The 20572-nt window shown below is 39.4% G+C and overlaps 1 protein-coding gene across 10 annotated transcripts in view; it reads right to left on the bottom strand.

The window, feature by feature from the left end:
- ehbp1l1a (EH domain binding protein 1-like 1a) overlaps positions 1–18381 on the bottom strand; it is a 47656-nt gene extending 29275 nt beyond the window's left edge. For 7 of the 10 annotated variants that reach the window (XM_069159020.1, XM_069159023.1, XM_069159026.1 and 4 more), the window contains exons 1-9: positions 18096–18381; positions 12067–12124; positions 6308–6403; positions 6134–6187; positions 5544–5722; positions 3470–3615; positions 2569–2637; positions 2020–2262; positions 775–915 (exon numbers count right to left, since the gene is read on the bottom strand). In XM_069159020.1, the coding sequence (XP_069015121.1) occupies positions 775–915; positions 2020–2262; positions 2569–2637; positions 3470–3615; positions 5544–5722; positions 6134–6187; positions 6308–6403; positions 12067–12124; positions 18096–18199 (1090 nt within the window). In that variant the 5' untranslated portion in view covers positions 18200–18381. The remainder of the gene's footprint in view (positions 1–774; positions 916–2019; positions 2263–2568; positions 2638–3469; positions 3616–5543; positions 5723–6133; positions 6188–6307; positions 6404–12066; positions 12125–18095) is intronic. The other 3 variants (XM_069159021.1, XM_069159024.1, XM_069159025.1) reach the window with 3 other exon arrangements.
- Positions 18382–20572: the final 2191 nt, after the last annotated feature.

The following is a 20572-nucleotide window of genomic DNA, read 5'->3' as shown; positions in this document are numbered from 1 at the left end:
ACATTTATGTGCCTTCTGTTTTGGTTTTAATTAATTTGAAATTTTGCAATGAAACTTTGAAGCACAATATGATGTTTTAAGCTTGTTATACTAAAAGCTATGCAGTGAGACCGGAAGGATTCTGCACCATAAAGCTGACGCAACCAGTCAGTGTGTGAAGCTAAAGTTAACTGTCAACAATATCATCAGTCAGATATCAAAGATGTCACTGCCTTTTTAATGGTAAATAATTGTACCACTAACATTAAATGAGAGTTAAATTAATAACTTTTCCTATGAAAAACTAGCTACTTAGCTAGTTCCCATAGGTAAAATACCTAGCCAAGTTTACATTAATAAAAAAAAACATCAAGTGGACTTCGACAATTGCATAATTGGAGGTGAAATTAGGTTTACCTTACTTTTAAAATGGGATTTCTTTTCACAATAATATTTGGTAAAGTAAAAACATATCTTGTTTACTTTTAAGAAAATATATCTCCTATTATAATTTTAGTTCAAATATATCACACTTTAAAAAAAAAAAAGATGAACCAGCTCTGTGTAAATTGTCTTTAAATGCAACTTCAATAAAAGACTGACAGTCTGATACCTGGAATTAAACTATTTTTCTACAGGTATATAAAGTATAAGCTAAAAGTTTAAATGAATCACATCTTTAAAAGGAAGCACAACTCTTTGCTACTGAATGTAGTCGTCATATCTGTGGTATTTTGGATCTTTATCTGTTGTGCTATCGGTGGGAAGCCAGTCAAAGTTTTCAACTGAACAAACCTGTTTGTGAGGTACTGTCAAAAATAGCGGGGTGGAGAGAAGGATCAGGGGGTGGACAGGAGAGAGATGAGGTGGAGAGGGCTTTAGGAGGGATGAAGGTAGAGAAAGCCTCAGCCTCCCAGCTACGGGGCCTTCGAGCAGCTGAAATTGGGCACAGTGTCCGGGAAGTGGAAAAAAGAGAAGAGGAAAGGGGGGAGGGAGGATAAACCAAAAGATGGAGAAAAATGGTGATTCAGACATTAAAAATATACAGAATGGTAATAACAACCCAAACTGGTAAATTCTTGCAGCTTTACAACTGAAATCGACACTGTCTCACCCTGTTTTAAAGAACTTGTAAATCACCTAAAATAATCCTCAGGTTGGCTTTCAATCATAGACTGTATATAGAAATGGACGTAGTCTCCATGTCTCAAACATGAAGCCAGTGCAGAAGTGCAATACCAGATCAGACTTTCCGGCCTTGTTGGAGTCTGTTGAAAGGGCACCACCGAGGGACTCTACAGTTCTCCTGTGGGACTTTAACGCTCATGTGGGTAAAAGATGGACAAACCTGTGAGGGAACGGAATGCCTGATCTCAACCCAAGGTTGTTGTCGGACCTCCTGGCTTGGCCACAACAAACACCATGTTCAAGCGTAAGGTGGTTCATAAGTGTACTTGGTAAGAGAATATACCTTAGGCCTGAGATCAATAATTTACTTTACACCTGACCTCGGATAAGTGTTAGAAAGACAGCGTAGCATAATTGATTCTTGCACCAGTGCAAATATTTTTCTTTGGCCCCTCCCCTCACTCTAAACTTATTTCCCAGCATGCCTTAGTTCTTCCTTCATAACTTTTTTAAATTTAGCAACATATTTAAAAAGGTGATAGGTAGAAATTATATCTATTTTTGATAAAACATGCAATTTTGAAAAATGTAATGAAGACAAACAATGATACATAAAATGGGCTATGGCTCAAAATCATAAGTGTACAAGGTGGAAATATGATATATATACTTATTGCGCTACGTACTCTCACTATTAAAATGCAAAAGGACAGCTTCTGTCTGCCCATATGGAAAATTAGGTAAAAGTTACAGCAGGTGGCAGGCAAACTTAATAAAAAAATAGTATAGCTGCTGATAGGGCTGCTTGCTAACTATATAATAATTTATAATAAACTATGTAATAATGAATCACCAAAACTATCTGACCCTGAAAAGAACCACACAGAATGAGGGATATTTGTATGAGAATACCTGATCCGGCACTCGGCTGGAAGATTTTGGGAAGTGCAGGAGGGTGAGCGGGTGTAAAGGCTGGTAATGAGTAGGCATAGGGGGAGGGCCGAGCCTGCTGGGTAGCGCCGAGTGGTCGCGTGGGGGTTCGCAATAAGGATGGTGGAAATGAGGGGTCTGGGGGATCAGGCAGAGGAGGACTAGATGGGGCCGAGATGGTTGAGGAAATGCCACATGATCTTTTCCCGTCCATCTCTATGGTTACTGAGTGAAAGATCAAATATGACACGCACGGGGTGACAAGGTGAAGACAAACAAGATGGGGAGAGAGAGAGATTAAATAACAGGCAGAAGAAAACAGGAAATGAGTAGAGTTGATGATTAAAGTGTAACATAATCAAGACACATTGATGAGAGAGGAATTGCAGAAATGAGGTTTTGATGTTTACTCCGGTAAACATGAGGTAAACAGTGAGTGAGTAGAGTGGAAGAAGAGACGTGAAACAGGAAACAGGAATGAGGTGAGCAGACTGTTGGAGCAGACGGTAATATCAGGGAACTGAAAGTTACCTGCAGGGGCTGATTCAATTGCTGGCCTCCAAGCCACATCATGTACTCTTGCAGTAGAGGGAGCAGAGGCTGTTACACGGAGGTCAAACAACAGCAGACAGAATAAAAGAAAAGGGAAGATAGTTTTAAATAGGAAGCGAAAGAGGAAGCTGCAGCTGTTTGAAAAAAATAGTTCAAAGAGAAATAAGCGAGAGGGAGCGTCCTTGCCTTTGTCGTGACAGCTGATACAGAGTGAAAGCCGACTAGGGGGACAAAACACTTGGCAGGGAGGCTAAATCTACCTGCAGCACTTTATCAGACCAGGTTTGTTCGGAAGCATGTGCAGACTAACGCTTGGTGTAGTATTGAAATCGGCGTGGAAATCTTCAACAGCAAAACTCATAACAAAAGAATACGATGCAATATTTAGAGCTTCAGATTTCAAAAACGAAAAATCTCAAGACAAGAAAGGGCTTCATTGCAACAGATATTAATAGACTCTGTGTCTCGATATAACAGTGACATACCTACCTCAAACATAACCTCAAATTAACATTAAAATATGCACTCTGACAATATGGAGGTGTATAAAAACAGACAACTTATATTTTTAGTTCAAGCAGCCGGCTAAGCAAAAGTTTGAGGTTGTAACCAGCCTGAAAAAGCATGCATCCTTATATTTTAAACGGGGTATGGTGACCTTAAGAGTGTATATTAAGATGGACGACACATCACCAATTCCTTTATATGAATAACTGCCGGCCCGGTGGCCTGGGAACGGTAAATAAGTGAATGCAGGGTAAGAAACAGCCAATCAGAGACTGCAACATGAGCGTTTTTAGTATTTTGTCTCAGTCCGTCATTGCTTGTTAATCTGGTTTTATCAGAGCGCGGTGGCTCTTAGACGTGTCCCCAGTCTTACCAGTAATGTGAGTTGCTTGTCCAGTTCCAAAGCTGGCCTTTCTCTCCTCGCCATCTTCATCGTCGCTGTCATTAAAGTCGTCCAGATTGCCGATGTCGCTCTGTTTCATGCTCATGAGACTGGCCAAACTCTGCATGTCCTCGTCCCTGTGAAGAGTAAAGAATTCAATTCAATTCAATTCAATTTTATTTATATAGCGCCAAATCACAACACAGGTTATTTCATGGCACTTAACACGTTAAAGTCCTTGCAGCAAGACTTCACAATATTATACAGAGAAAACCAACAATTCAACAATTCCCACATAAGCTAGGAGGGAAAGAAGACTCCTCACAAACCATCACATGTCCAGTAATATCTATTTATCACTCTATTCACCACTTCTTTGAACTTCATTGCAAAGGTGAACAGACTGACGGAATGTGGACTTAAATGAATGTGGACAGTTGATTTAACGATAGCCAAACGTTACATATGTATTTGTAAGATAACTCGCTTCTTCACCAGTCATTTAATTTGGCAAAGAAAGTGAAATTATCCAGGGCTGGGTATCGCCACTGATTTCCGAAATCAATTCAATTCCAACTCACAAGATCCAGATTCGATTCAATTCGATTCGATATGGATTTGGTTAGAGATATTTCAGTTACAATACCAATTTTGCTTGGATATGAAACAGAATCTCAGAGAACTGATTCTGTAAATTTTACAAGACACGCTCTAACATAGTGCATTATTAAAAAAAAAAATAATATTCACATTAACCCTCGTGCTGTCCTTGGGTCAAAATGACCCGCAGCTGTGTTCAACCAAGTTCCGCTCGATACCAACTCCGGTTGGCTATTGTTGGCTGGGGACAGGATATGAAAGCTCCTGTTGGCTCAGTGAGATATCAAACCTGCAGCGTAATGCCCAAGATGCTATCTGACTTTACTGCTAACTATGTAGAAAATTATGAACGCCTGCTGGGAAATTTCAAATGAGCACAGTTAATTCTGAGTGTTATGGATGTGATCATGTGTTTTGCGCTGAGTACGTTACTGGATTGGATTTACTGGAGCTTTGCTGACCAAACCATTTGTTGTCAGACTTTGACGGATTGTTGCTGGTCTGTGAGACTTTACGGGCGAGTTACGTCAACACTGTAATTGTCTGTTTTGTATGATGGTGGTCTGACAAAACTGTTTACTGAACCTGCTGGAAAGATTGTGTCTTGACACGGTTAACGCCAATCAAATCGCAAGAATCTAAACTTTCCACAAACCTCTCGCATGAGTATACACGTGAACTTTAGTACTGTAGAAGTCGATGCCATTAAAACTCAGACACGAGGGTGGGCCGTCCAAACGTTACGTGGCTAAAAGAGCCATCTCGGGATTCATGAATCGATATCGGATTATTCAAGTGAAGATCGATTTTAATCGGAAAATCAAATTTTTTTAAACCCAGCCCCGTTATTGTGTCGCAGACTGTTAAACGGGACTTTTGATCGCATTTATAATATTAATTATTGTCATTATTGCAGCCAAACCTAAGAGGAGAAGCTCATTGTATTCCCCAGCTAAAAAATAAATGCAATTGCACACACTGCAGAAATTCCTAGAAAGTTACCGAGAGATGGCCATGCCTCTGCAACTTTACACCTCCTCACCATGCATCCAGCAGTAGGATCATTTTGATAATTGGGCCTTGAACGACATGTTTGTATCAATGTTTGTATTGACAGGGATCAAATTAAAACAAAAATGGGAATTCTATCTATACATTAAGTTATTTTTCTTGCCATATTGAGCTTCTCAATGGTTTCGTTCAAATCAGTTCAAATTTAGATATGAATCAATGAGTCTAATAAACTATCTAAAATATATGTCTTATGTCTGGTTTTAGCCGCACACATAGAAAAGCTAAATGTTTTGTTTGTTTAAAATGGTACGACAAGACATTCTTTAAGGTCGGCAGGTGTGGAAAAACTATAACGGTCCAAACCTTTTATTCCGCTGCTGATTTAAGGTCTATGAAATAACTTTTTTAAGAAATATTGAAATTACGTTGAGTTATTCCTGAGTCTACTCACGTGGCTTTGCCCTCCTTCAGAAAGATACAGGACAGGTTGAGTTTCAGTGTGGCTTCCACCACTTTCACAGACAGCGGGTTGAGCTTCAGTGTTACATCATACTGGGCCGGCGTGGCACTGGCATACTTCTTCATATTGACGTCGACTGAGGCCAACACTTTCCGACGACCTTTTGTCTCCTGAAAATGAAATCCAAAGGACAAGGAGTTCAAGTTTGAACACAAATTCCTTCTTCTTGACAAACAGCAAGAACACCGTGACCGCTCGCAGATTAAGTGGACATCAATTATCTTATCAAAAATGGCACATGTCAAGGTCTGTGATGTACAAGGCATAAAATGAACAGTGTGTTTTCATAGTGAACATGTTAGATGTGGGAGGAATGTAATTTTGACAAATGGTTATGGCCAATCCACTGGGTCGGACCATCTCCGAAAAGGGTGGCGTATCGTTCCATTCAGCAGTTGTGGGTACCTACATAAAACGGTCTATGCGGGGACAAATGATTCCTGGTAACAGGGTGTTGGGGGATGTGCTAGAACTAGCTATGACTTACAACTTCCAGGATTATTAGGACAGATCATACGTACATTTTCAATGACAAAGGTCCAGTCCTTGTCTTCAAATTCCTCTGCAGTGGGTTCCTGTTGATGAAGGCAGAATTATATTAGATTTTAGCTTTGCCATGACCAATCTAGATTGGTTTCCAAACTGTAATCCAGATGATTTATCAGCTGCAGCAACACAGAAACTAAACTTCATACCTTGAAGAGTGTGACGGTGATGTCTAAACTCTCTGGAAGCTGCCAAATCACCAGGCCTCTGTAGGGGTTTTTAATGCCTGGCTGCCAGCTGTGGAGCTGATAGAAAAGAGAACAGAAGCAAGGTGTTCAACGTCAACGTTGTCGTTGTTCAACATTTCCTTGCAGAGCAAACTTTGAATACTGCATTTTTATCTCTCGATAATTTCTACTCTTGGACTGGGTTGCATTAGCGATACAGTTATTGATCACAAATGAGGAATCGCAATCAAATTTTCCACCAGGCCACCGGGCCAAGTAGGAGGAGCGTAACACCGGGTTCTCTGCGGGTTATGGTTTTAGTTACTGAAGTCCAATAACGCACCCATGTGTCAAACTTCATGTTGATATAAGTATCTTTGTGATAAGTTAGCTCAGAAATTACGTTTAAATAGCGCTGGAATCTTTAGTGCTTTCTGTTCAATCTAATCATGAGATTGTATGTGACTTACTGCCAGAGCTAGGTGGGTTAGAAGAGAATTTGATTCTCCATCTGACATTTCATCTCCCTCTCACAGCACGTAATTGGTAGATTCCGGTGTGGTTTTTTTTATAAAGTTAATTTAATGCTGGTCTTTGAAATACTGCAAAAATATGCTCATTTTCAAAATCTTTTTTGTGAATGTTGATTGAATAGTGATATAATGTTGACGTTTTTAAAATGCTTGCACCACATTTTAATAGCCTAATTGTCACATCTACTACTACCAGTAGTAGCTAATAAAAACCATACAATTTACTGCTTTTCATAAAGAGATCAAATTAATATTGAGCAGAATTGAATTCAGCCCATTGGTCCGGCCCTCCACAACAGTCCCAGTTTCTCATGAGGCCCCTTGGGAAAATTAATTTCCCACCCCTGGTCTACATTGTAGCTGTTTCCCAATTCAGAGGTCGCATCCTTTGATGCTTTGGAGGACACCACCTATGAGTGCATGGCCTTCCCAGACCAGGTAGGTTGTGAAGGACGAACCCAAAATGAGACAGTCAGGCTGTCAAGTGTGGGTTCACACAGTGTGATCTCCAGTGTGTTAGAATGTGTTGTTCAACTCGATGAGGTACCTACTGACCGTGACTATTTTTAATAGGCAAGTAAAAAAAAAGTTGCAAAGAAATGTATTCAAAATGTTTTGTTGAACAGTTTTACCTGTTGAAAAAAATTTGTCAAAATAGGATTGTGAAGTAATGTTTCACCCTGTTAATCTAGCAGTTGTTTTGTAGTATTTTTTTGTATGATTTTTGTTGTTGTAAACAGTTGTAAAGATTGGTAGAAATGAATAAAACTCTGTATTTAACACATTTTATTTGAATCCATTCATTGTGCTTCACTTTTTGACCGATCTCTCAAGTAGAGAAAAACCTGTCCATCCTTTTTCTTTCCTTCTCCTGCCACTACCCAGCTTTCCTCCTCCTCTTCCTCTTCCTCTTCCTCCTCCTACTCCTCCTCTTACTCCCCCTCCTCCTCCTCCTACCGACCGCCTCTGAGGTCCTGTTTTTTTCACCGACTGCGGCTTGAAAAAAGCTCATTTCTGCAGTTGGACCCTGGCAGGTAATTATGTAAATTTAGTAAAAAATACTTTTAAATGAATCTCACTCAAGAGAAAAGCCTTGCTGATTGCAGGGACAATTTTGTCATCCTCCCCGACTATGATCCAAAACTCTAAGAATCTCACCACGACTGAGTTCAATGTGGCCTTTGGATTTTTGGAGATGTTATTTGTGACGTTTATCCAGAGCACAGAGCTGTGCTTGATCGATACCTTTCCATAATTTTTTAATCTGTCCTATGCCGCTACTCTTTTTTTATGACCACCATAAATCTTTCTCTGCGAAAGCAGCTGCCTTCCTGCAGGGGTTTAATCAAAAGCTGGACAGTAGACAGTAGATTTGGCACTAGTATTGCACGCACTTCACCGACCATCACACCATCTGTGGAGCATTCCCTCAAGTCTCCAGTCTCAGTCCAAAAACCCTCACCGAGCCCAAAGTCTTCTGCTCCCAAACCCCACGTCTCTCCTAAAATTAAACCCACCCAGGTGCCCATTCTAGATTCCCCTCTTGTGCTACAATTGCAATGAGAATGTTTGCAGATTTTTCTAATTGTAAGTATTCTGCATGCTTGCAGTTTTTGCAGTCAGTGGTTCCTGGCAAAGAGCAAATACAGGAACCATCCACTCCTATTAACATCCCAGAGCCCTCTTGGGCTCTAAAGGAGCATCCAGATTGCTGATTTTGTTCTTTTATTTGTTATCTAATGGGTTTTTTGCTCATTTATCCTGCCTCTTTTCCAGAACCCTAATCGGCAATAATCTCCCGTGTTGTTATCAAGATCCTGATGTTGTAGATAAACTCCTTACCGGAGAGGTCGAGAAGAGATACATGATTGGCCCCTTTTTTTTAAGTCCCCTTTCCCCAAATATCGCTTTAACCCCCCCACAGGCATCGCGACCCGGAAGCATTCTGGGGAAAAATGCATGATTATTGATTTATTAGCTCCTCACAATCAAAGTATTAAAAGTATTAAATCTAATTCCTCTGTCTCAATTTTGTAATATTCTACCATAGATCGCACTATTAAACTAGTTAAAATAGCAGGTAGAGGTGCTAAAAAAACGTTGCCTTTCGCATCCCACTTAGTAACACCTGTTTGAAGTGCAGCGGAAAAAGAAATTATACTCTGGACATCCTCTCTGGTCCCCGTATCTCTAACACTGTCTGAAGCCCTCTGATGCAGATTGCTAACAGATTGCAATTAAATTGCATTTAATATGTTTTTACTTGTTATAGGCCCATTGAATGTGACGCACTTGGCGAAATCAGGTCTCGTTTGGTCCTTTTTTTTGTCGCTCCGAGTCCCTGTACTATAAAACCACAGATCCTAATGGCGGACAATTTGACCGGTTTGGTTTTAACGCGACACATAAAAATCAATTGATATCTTTTTTCAGCGAATATCTTACTTACAACAGCGGATATCTTAGTTACAACAAGACTGAGCCAGCTAAGCAGTTTAGTGTTTATGTGCTGTATTTATTCAGTTTGAGAAACGATCTCTAGAAAGTAATAAAAACGGATTAGAAATCCTCTCTGTTGCTAGGGTCGTTGCTAAGGGTCGGACTACTTCCTTGAGTAGTAAACATCGCGTACATTACATAAGAGTCTGCTGACGTGACTGATTGTTTTCCAGTCATACCCCATGTGTTGCCATGGAAACGGAAATCACACTAATAAAAGTTTCATATTTTGAGAGCGACCTGGCCCACAATGTGAACGCATTTTGATTACATATTATATTTAGTTGGTAACTTGTCCATGAGTCACGCTTACAGGCCTCGGAGGAGGCGCCTCGGGTCCTGACCGCATCCCCGTCACGCCAATAATGACGTTAAAGCACAGCCTCTGGTGTAATATGGCTTAAACGATTCTCAGACGCTTGTTGCATCTATCCTCCGATGAGCCAAACGGTCAGAAAGCAAATCCTTGCTCGGGGCTCAGCTTTCCCCCCAATCTCTCGTCTTCACACAGAATGTTTCTTTGTGTCCGGTCGAGGATGCCTTGCCAGATGTTCCTCATTTTCAATTCAGCAGGCCGCTGATCTCCCTACATTCGGAAGAGAGGGTCGTGCTTTGCTTGCGCGAACTCAAAGAAAATGCGAGATGCTTGTCGCCTCACAACGTCTCACACCTCACAAAGTATATTTCCTTCGTATCAAGTCAGTTAAAAAAAAAAAACTGATCTTGTTCCGCTGCTCCGAACTGCAGGCGGCTGATTGCTATGCATTCATAAGAGAAAGTAGTTCTCATGCTTGTGTGAATTCAAAGACGTGAGACATGCTTGTCACCACACATAGACTTATTTCACACGTAGTATATTTCCTTTGTTTTCGGGGCAACACTTTATTGCCAGATGTTCATCCGTTGGATTCAGCATGTTCCCGATATCTTTGCGTCCAGAAGAGAAGGTCACGCATAGTTGGGAGAATTCAAAGGAAATGTGTCGCGCTTGTCGCTATATAATTTCAGTACATTCAGTCATAATAACCTAAGATTCAATTTGCATTACATAATCTATGCTTTACGTTATTTCAGGCAGGCACCTTTCTCCATCCAATCATTCCCAGACTCCCTCCAAAATTAGTGCGCTTGGTAACCGTGCCAGCGCCCATTCATTCATTCTACCTGTTCTGTGCTCTCCTCCACCTCCCCAGCCTTCTCACACATTAACAAAATGTTTTTCTTTGTTCATTCAAATGTCATGAATCTCAGGCTCTGTCAGGTTTTGTAATTTCAGGAATAGTCCTTGTCATGCTTGCTCGGATTGTTTCAGAGCATCACCTGAGCAGAGTCACGACCAAACGCAATATATGTCTTTCTGTTATAAATGGTGAAATCTGACGCGGCGTCCTGACTGAGGTGATTTTTTTTTTTGTGCAGGTTTCTCTGATTCTGGCGCTGCATGGTTTTGGATCTGCAGGCCCCACCAACCTACCCATTGTTTATTCTCTGTTGTCTCTCTATGCTGTTCTTTTTTTCCTCTGCTCTCCCCTCACCCCATCCAGCCGAGGCAGATAGCTGTCCACCCATGAGTCTGGTTCTGTCGGAGGTTTTACCTGTTAAATAAAAGAGTTGTTCCTTTCTATAAAGTTCTGAGGTTTCTGTTCTAACGACCTTAATGTGTTATGTTATGATTTGTCGCTATATAAATAAAATGTTATTGAATTTAATTGAATTGAATTAGTTGAGTTGAGTTGAGTTGAGTTGAATTGAATTAGTTGAGTTGAGTTGAGTTGAGTTGAGTTGAATTGAATTGAATTGATTTGAGTTAAGTTGAATTGAGTTGAGTTGAGTTGAGTTGAGTTGAGTTGAATTGAGTTGAGTTGAGTTTAATTGAATTGATTTGAGTTAAGTTGAATTGAATTGAGTTGAGTTGAGTTGAGTTGAGTTGAATTGAGTTGAGTTGAGTTTAATTGAATTGATTTGAGTTAAGTTAAGTTTAATTGAATTGATTTGAGTTAAGTTGAATTGAATTGAGTTGAGTTGAGTTGAGTTGATTTGAATTGAATTGAATTGAATTGATTTGAATTGAATTGAATTGATTTGATTTGAGTTAAGTTTAATTGAATTGATTTGAGTTAAGTTGAATTGAGTTGATTTGAGTTAAGTTGAATTGAATTGAATTGAATTGATTTGAGTTAAGTTTAATTGAATTGATTTGAGTTAAGTTGAATTGAATTGATTTGAGTTAAGTTGAATTGAATTGATTTGAGTTAAGTTGAATTGAATTGAATTGAATTGAATTGAATTGATTTGAGTTAAGTTTAATTGAATTGATTTGAGTTAAGTTGAATTGAATTGATTTGAGTTGAGTTGAATTGAATTAAATTGAATTGAATTAAATTACATTAAATTGAAATGAATTGAATTGATTTGAATTTCATTTAATTTAATTGAAAGTGTATGTAGCGTTTAATCGTTGACGCAGGCAAACAGGTTCAGTAGCTACGAAGATGTCACATATAGTACTTGCATATATTTCGTAACAACGAAGCCCCATATGTAAAAACTACACTTCACAATGCAACCCGTTTAGTTCAGCATAAATCTCCACTTACCGAAGAGTGACTGTACAAGTAAACTAAGTAGACTTTGACCTTACAAATGGGCTATGGGAGCCCTGTAGGGAGAACCGGCTAGTTCAGTTGAATTTGTTTCTCCTTGTATTACCTTTGTGCTGTGACGTCTGTTTCTCCGGATCCACACCACTCTCAGTTTGTCTGGTTGCCTGAATAACAACAGAGCACATAGTACAAAAGCATTTTAGTGTTTCTATTAAACCAACAAGCATGAATGTAACATGCAGGCAAAGTGTGTTCACACTCCACACACCCAGGTAAACATGCTCACAAGTTTCTGAGTGGAGTTTTCCGTTTCATTTTCTGTTTGACTGTTGAATTTGAGTGTGTAAATACAGTATATAATTATCTTCTGTACATTTAAAATTACACAAGTTCTTCTTTAGCCAGGCGTGATGCTGCCATCAAATTCAAAATCAGCAAAAAAATTTCATAAAACAATCAAATTTTCACCATTTCAACATTTGACATGTTGTCTTTGGTCTATTTGCAATTAAATGTGGGTTTATATGATTTGCAAATCATTGTATTCTCTTTTTATTTACATTTTACACAGTGTCCCAACTGTTTTGGGGAAACGGGGTTGTGACAGAAATACAGTGAATAAACGGCAGAATTTTATGGCAAAAATAAAGTGAATACTCGTGCAGATTATCAACCACCCAGCTGTTTCAATCCAAAACGTGAAAACACTACTGTCAGTATTGTCCTGGTCACAACGTTGCACGAATCTCAAAAGCAATGAGCGATTTAGTGAGACGAGTCATGAGAGACGAGCGAGACTGAAACAGAAATAGACAACTCCTGCTGCGCTGAACTTCACAGAGGCTTTACAGTAACCCTACACCTGCTGCACTATAATAGACATGTATCAGCAGCACTGACCTACAAACGCACAACAGGGTTTTTAAATACAGTGTTTAGTCAGCCGGTGGTTGGCAGAGTTCAGCTTCTCAAGGCAGAATAACTGACACATCAGACAGACTTGCCTGTAAACAACTCACGTAATTGTATTTTGGTCGGTTTTCCCAGACTTTCTGATATTCCTCTGTACTCTCCGTGGAAGTGGTTTTATTTGCTGTTCAGCTCAGGGAGACGGTTCGTCTCGCTGATCCACATTTTACGCATTCCTGTCATAGTGTTTTGTCTGCGATGTTTCCCGATAGGTCACCCATGAACACAGACACACACATATATGTAGTATTGAATTTGTAAAAAAAAACACACAAAAAACCGGAATCTCGTATGGGTCGCCTTGTAATACTATTTCGTACATTAGGAGGCGATAGTGAGTCGTTATGACGTCCAGGCAGTCTGCTCCCAGTTTGGTGTTTGGTGTTACACCCCAAAACTGGGACCTATGAGATTCTGTGAGATCCAGTGTTGTTAGGTGCCGGTTAGGTTTAAACATGAGGAGTAAGGGTAAACAAATTTCAGGGCAAACCACACAATCTGATTGGTCGTTAATTTTTTTTGGTGCAACACCGGCTCTGTGAGTGTCGGCAGTTTCGTAGAATTCACATATTCTTGCCTTGCCGAAGTAGTTTTTATTTTTCTAAAACTGATCATTGTAAAGTTAGATTGTGTGCACCCAGAATTGGGTTATTCCTAAAGTTTATGTTATAGCTTGCTTATCTCCGTTTTTACTAAGACCATAGTAGCGAGACAACCGCCAGAGCAAAACCAATATATCGACACCAATTGCAATGGTTTTCGGTAGAGTTTATGTTGCCATTAGCCACACTAAAGAACTAAGAAAGTGTCCGAACGAGGTCAATACGCCTGGTTTGCTTACTACATAAAACTGCTTTTAATTGAGCGAGCAACATAGGCTTTCTTACTCATCTAACTTAGCAAACAAACGAACAATTTCAGCAGACCAGGAAACGGTGTTTGAAAGTGTGAACTTTATGGATTGTTTTTTTGGCGGCACCATCAAAGTAGCAGCCCGCCAGGAATGTCCCACAGTGCCAGGATATACTTACTCGACTTTATACAATGAGCTTATTCAAAACAGTTTATTCACCAGTCTAGAAGACACATGGTAATATTAGCATTAAACTCGCTGTCGTCTGTCTCCAGCAGTGGAAATAAACACCAATGCTAACGCTTGTTTTCTGCTTCTATTCCTCATAACGAGAAGTGAGAATACGCCACTTCCTACACCTGTCGTGTGAACTGACGGCAGACTGTACAGTGACTTAATATAGCATGTTGTAGAAGAAAAGCCGTGACATCAACCAACCACGTAAACTGAGGTTCTGAAGCCTCAAGTATGGCATTTCAACCGTTGCCATCTTGGTTTTTTTGGAGCCAGAAGTGACCGTATGGACGAGCTGGAGAGGAGCGAACGGTGAATCTGACCGAATCTGACCGAATCTGACTTAGAGGACATTATGCCATCACATGGCATTACAATCAAGCAAGATATGAGGCCTGATATCTAATTAACCGCTTTGAGGCTATTTTCTGGAATTTCCGGCCAGAAAAAAAAAAAAATCCATCCTCGATTTCAACGAGTAATAACTCTACAACTGTAATACCAAAATGAAAAACCTTATGCTCTACGCATGAGAGATGGGAGATGTTGAAATACAGTACGTATATTTGTTCCCATCACCAGGCCAGAGTTTAATGGGAAAAACTCCCGGCAAAAGCTTGAAATAAAAAAAAAATCTACGTTTGAGTGTAAATAACAGCCTTATATCAATAAGTTGGTAAATATTGATGCTATTCAACGTGCTTTTAATATATTAGTTTTTCTTTCTGCATAATGGACAAAGAAATAAACAGCATCTTTAAAAAAAAAAAATGTCACTGATGAGTGAAACATTGGCAACACAAAGGCCATGAAATGAGATTAAAACAATACACAAAACATATTCCGTCTATATTTGGCACTACATTAAGTTTAACATTTTGGAAAACAATTTACAATACTTAATACATTTACAAAGTACTTAATGGACAAAGTAGGCTCCGACGTTGAAGTCCTGCTAAAAGGCTCTTGCTGCAATAAGTCTCATTAAAAACCGCAAAACACTTTTGCACCTTGGCAGCGCAATTCCAGCCCTTCCTCTTTCTGTCTGCCAAGTTTTAAATATTAAAACACAGGCAACAAACATAAGCAACCACAAAACAAGACAGACGACTGAACAGGAGCTGCGTCCTCGTTTAGCTCAACTATGTGCAGCTTTGCACTCCAACGATGAAAAAAAAAACCACCACAGACGTGCATATCACACGCCAGTAAATCAATAAAATGATTGAAGCTACGGGGGTCAGGTGACCACTCATTGGAAACCTCTTGTGGCGAGCTATCGTCAGGTGTGACTTTTACCGAGGGAGATATTCAAATTTAACCAAGCGAGGGCACAAAACCGTTTGTTCTTGAATAATGTTTTGCACTCTGAACTCCCAGATCATTCCCAGATCGCGACTGTTTAATAATTTGATTTTGATGAAAAAAATAAAAATAAAAATAAAAAAAAAAGCTACATAAAATCCATCCTTATGTCTGTGCGGCTCTAAAATGTCATGTCGTATTTTGTATTGTATCTGCAAGCAGTTATTTTGTTCATGTTGTGGAAGCGCGGTTAAAGGGTGAAAGCGTGTGGCTTCAGGTGATACCAAACGCAGAGTCACGTTTCAAACGAGATGTGTCGTGAAGTATGTTTATACTTGAGTACACTGAAATTTTATACCGTTATTACTCGGCCGTATTTTACACTACGCTTGCTTTGGTTACATATTCTGAATTTTCAACTGCTAGCGGTCGCAGATCACATTTTAAGCGGTTAATTATTACATTATTTTCGGAAGGACTGCGAGAACACTGACTAGAGGGAGGGAATATAGTAAATGACGTCATAATGACCTTATCGCATTTGTGTTTAATGAGAGAAGTTGCATGGTAGTCAATTGGAGCCAGAGGTTTTTGGAGCCAGCCCCTTGTGGCCCTCAGGGGTAGTGCACTTCAAGGCACTTCTGCACCGGCTTCACTTTTTAGATCCTGCAACTTTAACATTCAGTCTACGGTAGAAAGCGTTACTATGAAAAAGAATGGGGCAGGACTAGCTGGTTAGCATGCTAACCTCAATAGACGTTTGTGCAACACAACACATAGACATTTTTGATATAGTTATAGTCTGTTGACAATTTTATCTTTAATTTTTTTTTTTTTTTTAATGTTTTTAACAAAAAAAATCGTACATGTTGCCTTTTATGCTTCCCTAAATTCACAAAATAAAGTTTCTCTTATAGCCTGGATAGATGTGAATAAAGAACAATGGAAAAATAAAGTACACAACAATACTGACGCTTCGCGCAGTGGCAAAAGACGCCATTTCAGCACTGTTAAATAAAGAACAATGAAAAAAAAAAATAATATAAAAAAAAAATGAAGTGCAAATAATAAGAAATCTAAAGAAATTGTCGGCTATTCCGGTTAATAAAAAAATTGAAGCATTGTTACCAAGGCTACATCCTCCAAAAGTAAATAGGGCATACATACCTAATCAAGCTCAAGCAAAGTCCGTGCTGAACACTGGTGCGCACACACATCAGCTCAAATACATCCAGCAATTACTTATTTTTGAGCTAAAGATAGCCGGTTGGAAAATTTGAACATAAGCCTATAGCCTCGCACTATTTTCTAGTCTATGAATCACTTCGATTCCCAAAATGTTCATTAATATGAATTAATTTTGTGATTGATCACTTAACGGGTAAGTTGAATGATCATTTCAGCCCAAGTTAAAAAAAAAAAAAAAAAAAAAAAACTGTGACTGACTTAATTGTTAGAAGCCAAATATTTAGTGACTGGTTTGGTGGAGCCTCATTTCGTTGCAGCTTCTATTACCAAGAAAAAGGGCGTCCCTCCCCATCAAAGGACCGAAACACCCCCAGAGTTACTGCGTGTCAGTTAGCTCGTAGGTTTTTTTTTTTTATTAAAGTCCATTACGGTAAGTAAATAAGTACAAATCGGGGATGAGGTAATACTTTTCCCTGGGAAAACTCCCGAACAATCCGGGCAAGGTGACTCCACCACACGCGTTTCTTGTAAGAGTTTAGGGAGGGGCAGGGGTGGAGGAGGAGGGAGAGTGGGAGGAGGGTGGGGGGGGGGTGGGGTGTGATCGAATTAATTCATTCTGGCTGCAGCGCACGGTGGTGCTGATGGTGCTCGATGGGTGGACGTGACCGCATCCTCTCTCTCTCCACCTGTAAGACCCGACAGCAGCAATTATTCGGTCCTTTTCAGATACGACGATCACACGTTCCTACAGACAGGTTCGTCTCTAAGCCCGACTGTGTCACCACCACCACCACCACCACCACACGGGGGAAACAACATTGACTCAATATTAATAACAACAACAAAAAAAACAACAACAACAACAACAACAACAAAACGCGGAAGTAATGTGACGCGCTCTCTCTGCAGGAAAACGCGCTTTCTAGCCGGGAGAGTCGAGATGTTTTGATCCGCAGTCTTCACGGCGTGAAGCGTGACATTTAAGAAAGAAGCGTTTTTTCTCTCTCTTTCTCTCTTTCTCTCTCTCTCCGGAGATACTTGCGTCATCGTGACCGCCTCCCTTTAAGACTCGTGCCACGACAAGTACTTCGCAGGACTTTGGATGAATAACCACCATGAATATCCAAACAGCTCTCTTTTTTTTTTTTTTTTTTTTTTTTTTTTTACCAATTGCAGGGCGTTAACTTCCGCCTCCACGTGTAGCCTATATAGTGATTAATAATAATTAAAAAAAAATGGACTTTAAAAAAAAAAAAAAAGTCCATCTATGAGAGGTTACATAAGAGGTGACGTTTTAAGTGACAAATTAACGGTTGGCGTGTAAGTTGAACGGGATACAAAATGAGCCCTCGTGGGCCTTTTTTTTATTATTATTTTTTTTTTATTTTGCTCTCTCGCGCACGTTACAGTTGCCAAAAAAAAAATGAGTTTTGAGTTGAGTGGCATCACTTTGTCGTGCCGTAAACCGCCCCGTCCTTGTCAGTCCCTTTAACGCCACGTTAGAAGTGGAAGCAGTGAAGAAATAAATACTGACATATCCATAATGTTGGGAAAAAAAATAAATAAGAGTTATAACAGGTACTTACCATTTATTCGTACACTCTATTATCAGTTCTTGAAACGAAGCGGCGAACTGGAACTTGGACGCTTTCTTTCCGACTCGCTGGAGTCGCTTCCAAACCGAAGTCATGGTCGAGACGATTATATCAAACACGCGATAATACCGACATTAAAACGGAGGACTTGTCCGTGTGTGTGTGTGTGTGTGTGTCCCACTCCTTCTGTTCCTCGGCTGGGACGTCGCCGGGTGGAAAGTGGATGGAGAAACTCCCCCCTTGGTTCGCTGACAGTCCTTCACCGGGCAGCTCTCCGCAGACGGGCTGCAAAAAAAAAAAAAAAAAAAAAAACACAGAGCTGGCGTCAAGCTGCCGGCGACCAACCGGAACGCGGATGACCGGGATTTTCAAAATAAAGCCCTCGTTGAACGCAAGTTGGGTCAAAGAAGCAGGGACAAAACGTCTAGGGTTCGCACAGGGGCGTTGGACAGTAAGTTGTGCGGTTCTTGCGGACCATCTTGACTTAAGTAGGGAGAGCGCGTAGCTGGCACAAAGCAGCCGAAGTAAACAAACCGACAGTGAGGGAAAATATGAGTTTTGAAATGTTATTTTTCATATCCACAATCTCAGCGACTTTTACTAAAAACCAAGAGATTTTGATTTTCTTTTCCCTTTTTTTTTTTTCCAGTAACTTCATAAAAATCGTATTTACTTTTTTATTGTTATTTTTTTATATCATGCTTTAGCTGTATCTTCCTCTTCCATGCTGCTGTAACGGAAAAATGTCCCCTTGTGGGATCAATAAATTATATCTATCTATCTATCTATCTATCTATCTATCTATCTATCTATCTATCTATCTATCCATCTATCTATCTATCTATCTATCTATCGATCTATCTATCCATCTATCCATCCATCCATCCATCTATCCATCTATCTATCCATCCATCCATCCATCCATCCATCTATCTATCTATCTATCTATCTATCTATCTATCTATCTATCTATCTATCTATCTATCTATCTATCTATCTATCTATCCATCCATCCATCCATCCATCCATCCATCCATCCATCCATCCATCCATCCATCCATCCATCCATCCATCCATCCATCCATCCATCTATCTATCTATCTATTTACCAACACAAATATCTTGGCCCTAAATGGTGTACAAATGATATACACATTCTCATACATACAATTTTGGATGTTTTTTTTAAAGTACTGACTCAATCAAAAATGGAAATAGCTGATTCAAATACTGTATGTTTTTAACCGTGTTAACATGTCAACATGGTATTTTTTTTTTTTATACCAAAAGAAGTATTGTACACTCAATGGTCATTTCTGTTTGTAACTGCAGTAACAGTCTGACAGTCTAAAAATTCTTTTTTCAGACGGTTTCATTCATCAGGAACCAATCTGTCAACTCGGGGATGGGCTTTTCCTCATCCCATTGCCAGCTCCAGCTGCAGGGCTGGTGGAGGAGAGGGGCAAAAGAGAGGCAGTAAGTATTTGCACATTAATAGATACTGCAATACTGAGTAAATACAAAGTTGTTGAGCAGCCACTTAAAGGCATGAAGGGATTTGTTTTTTCTAGGAAAAAACTTCTGCAAATGTAATTTTGACAAAGCAGAGATAAGTTTTCTGGGGTTTAATCAATGTCAGGAGAGAGACTTTAATTAAAGAATATTTAATGAGTTCGTTTTTAAAGGTATGAAGGGATTTGTTTTTTCTAGGAAAAAACCTCTGCAAATGTAATTTTGACAAAGCAGAGATGAGTTTTCTGGGGTTTAATCAATGCCAAGAGAGGGACTTTAATTAAAGAATATTTAATGAGTTCGTTTTTTATTTCCATGTCCAGAAATTGCCATTAATCAATCACCCAAAAACTAAAATAAGATAAGATACATCTTCTAGTAATGCATACTCAAAATCGAAAGCGATAAACAGGTTACACGTGATATCAAATGCCATTCACTTTTAAAGAACATATTAAAAAGAAACATTTAAAGCAAATTGTTCACCAAAGACCAGAAATGAAAATCAATTACATATATTAACAAGTTCTATCTCTATTTTAGTTTTGCTGAAGGAAGTATTGCAGCAGAAAGAAAAATGAAATTCGGTCAGTTTTGAAGGTCAGTATTTCCTGTTTCTCCACAGCTTATTATGGCTGACTTGACATAGTTGAGATGAGCTTCGCAAGTCACACCTACAGCTTCATATTCTGCAGGAAAATCTAGGGATGTTGTTCATAATCAATGTTTTAGCTCATCTCGGAAAATAATTAAACTGATGACATTAATTCTACAATAGATATAAACAGCCTAATGTGACTGGAGGTTACCTGGCTGTATGTCCTATATATCCTATATGTAGGATTTTTCTTAATAACTACGTTACATTGTAAACAGACTTTTTTTTCTCTTTTAAATATTAATGACTAACAGAAATAAAAAAAAATGTGTCTATGTTTAATTCAGGTTACAGCAGC

Source organism: Embiotoca jacksoni, unplaced genomic scaffold, assembly GCF_022577435.1.
Source record: "Embiotoca jacksoni isolate LCO1_2020_lvr unplaced genomic scaffold, fEmbJac1.0.p SCAF_24, whole genome shotgun sequence".
Classification (NCBI taxonomy): Eukaryota; Metazoa; Chordata; class Actinopteri; family Embiotocidae; genus Embiotoca; species Embiotoca jacksoni.
This window is presented reverse-complemented; position numbering and strand designations above follow the sequence as displayed.